General features: G+C 39.1%; 1 protein-coding gene across 2 annotated transcripts in view; it reads right to left on the bottom strand.

The window, feature by feature from the left end:
- The window catches only part of LOC136019375 (rab proteins geranylgeranyltransferase component A 2-like), a 67259-nt gene extending 60731 nt beyond the window's left edge, over positions 1 to 6528 (bottom strand). For both annotated transcript variants that reach the window (XM_065689523.1, XM_065689522.1), the window contains exon 1: positions 6447 to 6528. In XM_065689523.1, the coding sequence (XP_065545595.1) occupies positions 6447 to 6495 (49 nt within the window). In that variant the 5' untranslated portion in view covers positions 6496 to 6528. The remainder of the gene's footprint in view (positions 1 to 6446) is intronic.

Here is a 6528-nt window from a genome sequence, read left to right on the forward strand (position 1 = left end):
GTGGCTGCTGCAAGCTGACCTTGAAGTCTACATCTGGTTGTTTCAAACAGCCTTGGATCAAGACAATCTCTACTACATGAATTTTTGGACCTTCCCTATGAAGCAAAATCAGCCATACTGCTATTTTCAAGAATAATTTGTGTGATGTAAATAAGCAAGACATAGAGGAAACATCTACACGTTATATACAGTTATCAAGATACTAATCCCACTTCTAGTTTCAACACAGCAAAATTAAAATTAGACAAAACTGCTAAGCTAGGAAACTTCTTCAGCTTTAAAAGCCAACTGATTTTAAAGGGTTTACAAAATAATGAAAGTTATTTCACCTCTGCATAATCAAAAATTAATTTCAAGCTTGCACACTGTGTCTCTTCCGATTAGCAGCTATGCATAATGCTACAGTGATGCCCTGCCTCTTCAAGTGACTTTAAATGGACATATTCACTGCCCCAAGCAATTTATAAACTAAACAGCTTCGCACGTGTGGAAGCATCTTAGTTCCCGAGTTGTTCACGGTAAACTATTTCCCAGTCATCAGCTGATAAGCTTTTACTGTATTACACAGGATTCATCTTGAGAAGGTTTAAATGTTTAATATACTTTACTGTATCTACTAAATAAATCACAAGTGTTTTTTTCATGAAATAAAATGTTGAAGGGAAATATATTAAAAATGCTGGAACATAAGACAATTTCAAAACAATCTTCTGGAGTCAGAGCTGACCAACTGCAATAAATTTTGTTTGTATCCAAACTTCTAAGAAGAGAAGAGTAGCTGGCTCTGGAGAAGCTCACCACACCATCTTCACAGTATGCTTTTGGCATATGTAGAACTTAAAAGGCATTTTATAATTTAATTGCAAACAAAGTTGAAATACTTATTGTATATAATATTTTAAAGCTAGCTAATTAAAATCAGTTTGATTCATTTTATTATATGTTCGTATTGCAGAACAGTATCAGAAAATGGTTCTGCATTACAGACTATGGTAGTGGTACAGAAATGACAATCCACTAAGGCAGGCAAAAAATCATAACTGGTCAAGGAGGGAGCCACAAGTAAAAACATTCTTCTTCTATATTAGTAATTCCATACAGTTATCTGTGCATCAGAGGAACATAGCAATGAAAAACACCAAATCTCACAGCTGGTGCAAATATTTAGAAAATGAACACAAGCAGGCACTTAAGCTCCAAATAAAAATTTCATTTGTTACTAAAAAACATGTTCAAACCAAGCAGTGCTCTCTGAAGAGGAAGAAAAAAGAATACCCACCCCCCCACACCCCCCACTCACCCCCCCCAAGCCAGTTAAGAAAATACACTTTTCTGAATCTGGCTTCAAGTCATAACAGCCCAGGAAAATTAACATCAAAGATACCGGAAAAATGAACATACATGAGATTTAGACAACAGCATTTTAGCTTCTTAAACATTTATACAGAAACTGCATCACTGGATGAGTCACATTGTCTTTGCCCGTCAAAGTTCTGCTGCATCTGAACATTTCACTCACGGAACGTCCAAGACACCACTTCAAGGTACCAGATTAAGAAACCAACACCCAATTTGGTGGACCATTTTTTGAACTACAACTGAAAGTGGATTACTTCAGGGTGAGGAATTTTGGTTAATGTAACCAATGTATCAGCATACAAGACAGATCAGCAAACATTTTAGGCACATTCTAAACATATCCTGTAAGAATAAAAACATTAGAAATTAGTAATTTTTCTTTTTTTTTTTTTTTAGATCAATCTTCAAGGCTAGGTTCACAATTCACATCTATAATATTACGTTAGTTTTTCATGGTATATTTTTAAAATTGTATTAGTATTTCAAAGTGATTTTTCCCTAACACTGTACTTACATAAGATAAACATAAAGTACTTACACCACTCCCAGCATATCGAACAATAAATAATAGATTCTCCTGACAGGACTTTGATGACCTGGCAAAGCCCGAGTGCTTTCAGCCAAAATCATATTAAACCATAAATCACTCTTTATTTTATAGAATATTTCAAAATGGATTCCTGCTTTCTACCTTGAAAGTCATTTCATGTGTTATTTATAACCACTGAAAACCAGAATGGAAAGAAAATTGCATAGAACTAGAAAATTTACTGTGACTGCTTTTATAAAGAATAACTCCTTTTTAGAAAAAAATTAGAATTACTAGCAGACAAACCTTTGAATACAGCCACCTTTTAGACCCATAGCCTTTCTTTGACAACTTCACCAACAGTTAATACAGGCCTCCTGGAGTATCAGAGACGAGTTTAAGAAGTTAAAACTGAATATAATCCAATCAATTTAAGAAACTCAAGGTAAGGATAATCCTGCATCCTAATTTACACCACTTACCAATATGCACAGCCATGCTAAAAATCTCTGCACTTACAGAAGTTTCTGCTAGAAATTCAACTTTGCTGAAAGTGTAGCCTATGAATTTTTTTACTTGAAAACTGCCTAAAGACAAAAGCTCTGTCATTGACTCCTAGCTCTGGGTGTCACTCTCAAAAAGATGCCTGTTTTTTGAGATAAATATTTATCATAGAACTCATAACATACCCTCTTGCTATAAATGTACTACCATTTAAATACTTGCACTGATATAAAAGTTGAGCCCACAAAAGCTTATCAATAATGAACTCATATAAATGAACATGATTAACGCCAACCTTTAATTCCTCAAGCAAGCAGTTACAGCAGTCCTCCAAATCTAGATCCTACAGGCTTTATACAAATAAAAATCACAGGGTATCGCTTTTCAAAGACCTACCATAGTATCAGAAATGCTTTGAGGACTAAGATGGCATTGCATAATATCTACTTTGGCAAAGAATCACCCAGTCAATCCATTCCTGTTTGGTTAGAGGGTAACTTGACCATAGTGCTATATTAAAAAAGCAGGAAAGCAGGTGTATGAGAGGCTGGGGGGTGGAGGGATGGGACTGACTTCAATTCTGCAACAAAAAAGGGGGTACAACAAAAGAACAGTGTCAGAACAGGTTTAATTCTACTGTGTTGCCATCAAAAATCTCAAGATATGCTCACCAGTTTTACATCACAAGATTATCTAGTTTTTCCTTAGAATTATGGGTTTAAATTCCATGCTAGTAGTGAAACTTTTTCTGCTGAACCCACCAGTACTAGTTACTTTTCTACTACACATCCATATTGTTCTAAACTTGCCCATGCAAGAAAATATTTCATGTGGGTGCAGGAAAAGTAGGTTTTTCAATAAGTGAATTTACTTTTCCCTTAGAAATATTGATGAAGTAATTGAACTTAAGCATTAAATGAAGCACTGATGACTAAAATTTAGTATGAGGTTCCATTTTCATCAAGCTTACTACAGAGAAAGAGTTAAATGAGCCTGAAATAAAAACAAATTCAAATCTAATGTTACCACTCAATCTAATTACTAAAATTAACAGATGCACCAACTATAAAATCAGAAAAAGGCCACACATGCAGAAAAGAATGCACTTACTACTATGCAGTTAAAAATATCATTAACACAAACATTCTAGTTATTACAGTATGATAATTAAATATCCATACGTATACTCAGCTCTGGTTATAGATCAGAAAACAAGAGATTTGAAGACAAGGCTAAAGTATTCTCCCAGGAGTAATGTCCCAGAAGAGAAGACTGGTGAAAGTTTTACTTCAAATAATCTTCCATACTGAGTAATTTAATACAGATTTTAAAAAAGCAGTCAGCAGTGTTAGTCACCATTTACATATATTCCAGACAAAATAATTCCTAAAATTCAGATTTCTGAAAATCTTGAAATTGCCTATAGCAGTAATCTCTACGGGTGGGCAAACCCACAACCTTTAGTGCAAATTCACACCACCACCAAATAAATCAGTATTTCAGAGGGAAAAATTAGCTCAAAGAATCTCTTTCCCCAGACATCAAAGCTCTAATATTATAAGCTCATTCCAAAGCAGGGAAGATCATATTCAATGGTTCCTGCACAACCAACTTTTATTGGGACAGACAGTTCAGTTTGCTGGTGAACTGCCAGTTCCAAGCAAATTCTTCTAACAGTGCACTTAGACTGCCTCAGCATATGCAGTCTCTTCCATCTGACATCCCACCACCAACCATCATTCCTCCACAGTGAGCTGCCTGATACCACTTATACACACGCCCAGCAAGCACAACACACTGTGGGTCATGAAAGGCAGCACGTGAGTCAGCTGCCACAGCCGGGGCAGCTCCCTTGGCCTGCGCTGTGTGTGTGTGATCCCCTCAGAGCCAGGGTTGCCAGAATGAGTGGATTAGTCACAAAAGCTCCAGAAGACTGGCAGCACTGGAACCATTAAAAGATGAAGTCTTATTTGTCTAAATTCCAGTCAGCTCTTCTAAAGAGGTAACGCCTTCACTAGCCTCCTTAGTAGCTACAATAGCTACTTCTACTGTTTTCACCTAGTTTCCTTAGTAGCTAGAGTAGCTAAATAGCTTTACATCAATGTTGTTTTTATAAACTTTTGAGTTTCATTTAACTTTCCACATCACTGTTTTTCTCATGGTAGTATAGAAGGAATTATCCTCAAAAATCACAGAAGTTTTACAACTTCTGGTTTTGTAATACTTTGCCCTTTTGACACTTCCCCTTTTCATTATTTACTGTTCTTCTCAAATGCTCACAGTATTTACAAATCTGAACATGTATGAAAATGTCAGACTCATTACCAGGGTTTCCACTCCATAGAGCAGAGCGGGGATATCTTAAGATGCTCACAAACCTTAATTTTGCACTTTTAGTAGAGTTACGATCTGTAGTAGAAACAGTATGGAATGATAGAATAGTTAGGGTTGGAAAGGACCTTAAGATCATACAGTTCCAAACCCCCTGCCATCACCAGGGATACCTCCCACTAAACCATGCCACCCAAGGCTCTGTTCAACCTGGCCTCGAACACCATCAGGGATGGAGCATTCACAACTTCCTTGGGCAGCCCATTCCAGTGCCTCACCACCCTCACAGTAAAGAACTTCTTCCTTATAGGCAATCTAAACTTCCCTTGTTTAAGTTTTAACCCGTTACCCCAATCTCTCACAAACTCCAGAAGTAAAGGAGAAATCCTTTGAGAAGTTTCACATACACTGTAAGGGGATCACTTTTTTCTGGTAACCACTGAAAACAGCAATTACATTAAGAAACTCACTCATTCTATCCCAGACTACTGGAGAAGTAGTCTGAAACCTGAAGGCCACAACTTGACAGATTAGTAAACCGCAGAAACACAGCTGCTGATTTCACATGGAAAACAGCAATGTTTACAAGTGTCTTCCCTTCCGGTGCTCCAACCAACGTCCTGAGCTGACCATGGCAGCTCTTCATAGATGCAAACAAAATCTAAGTGTAGACCTGGGACCTATAAACAGTAACGTATTTTGAACATTTTAAGACTAAAGCTCAATGCTGAATTTAAGGTGTGTGTGTGGCTTAACAAGACCAGTTCAAACCAGGACACTATCGTTGTGTTCTACAAAACAGAAATCTATTTCCATACTTAAAGATTATGATACACAAGCAGCAAGTACCTTAATTCTGAACACATATTCTTAAATTTGTCTTGTAGTCACAGTGCTGCGGTATGTTTCAGTGAGACATTCGAGATCTCCATCATTATTCACCTGAACAGGCAACAGGATGCACTTGTACAGGATACAGGAACTGCAGGCAGTTCCTGAAAATTCAGTTAAGTCTCTGGTATGTGCCATCATTAAATCTTATATTTGCTCATATACTGAAAAATACACTTTAATGAGGAGGACTCAAGAAACAAAGTTCTGGGTTATTCATAAGCAGGCATAGATAGGTAAGAAAAAGCTATTGTATTATAGGATACAAAAAAAAAAAAAAAGGTAGTCAACATATACCGTGCATTCTGCAACACCATGAAGTTTAGCTCTTCAGAACTATTTTCGGTGCAAAAAGCAAACGCAACCAGAAGGAAGGTCCTTCAGGAAAAAGGGCTGCAAAGGGTGGCAGAGTCAGACAAGGCTTTATGAAACACCGAACAAAGGCCTTGTCTCAGGCGGGCTGGAGCAGCAGGTGTGCCCCACCGGCTCATGGGGCCAGGGTTCATGGAGAACCCCTCCCAGCGAAAGCCAGCACCACACGAACTTCCGGGACACCTCTGTTTGTGAGCAAATCTTGACACTTAATCCTCAGCAGCGGCCTGCGAGTGGCCGGGGCACTGGCGCAGCGCGGTGCTCGCAGGTACTCTCGGGAGCCACTCGCAGCCTAGCCCCGGCCCGGCCCGCTCTCCCCAGACGACGCTGCCACCCCTGCCCGCAGCTGCCAGCTCTGCCTCCCACTTTCCCGCTGCCCCTCTAGAGCGCCAGCACCTTAACACCACCTGCGTGCCCAGCCCCTCCGCCGCTGCCACCCGCAACCCGCCCCGTATCCTACCGGTCCCTATCACCACCACATCAAACTCCGAGGGCAGGTTATCCGCCATCTTGGGAGAGCACCGTCATGTGGCCGACGCTGC

This window comes from Lathamus discolor, chromosome 9 (genome assembly GCF_037157495.1).
Source record: "Lathamus discolor isolate bLatDis1 chromosome 9, bLatDis1.hap1, whole genome shotgun sequence".
NCBI lineage: Eukaryota > Metazoa > Chordata > Aves > Psittaciformes > Psittacidae > Lathamus > Lathamus discolor.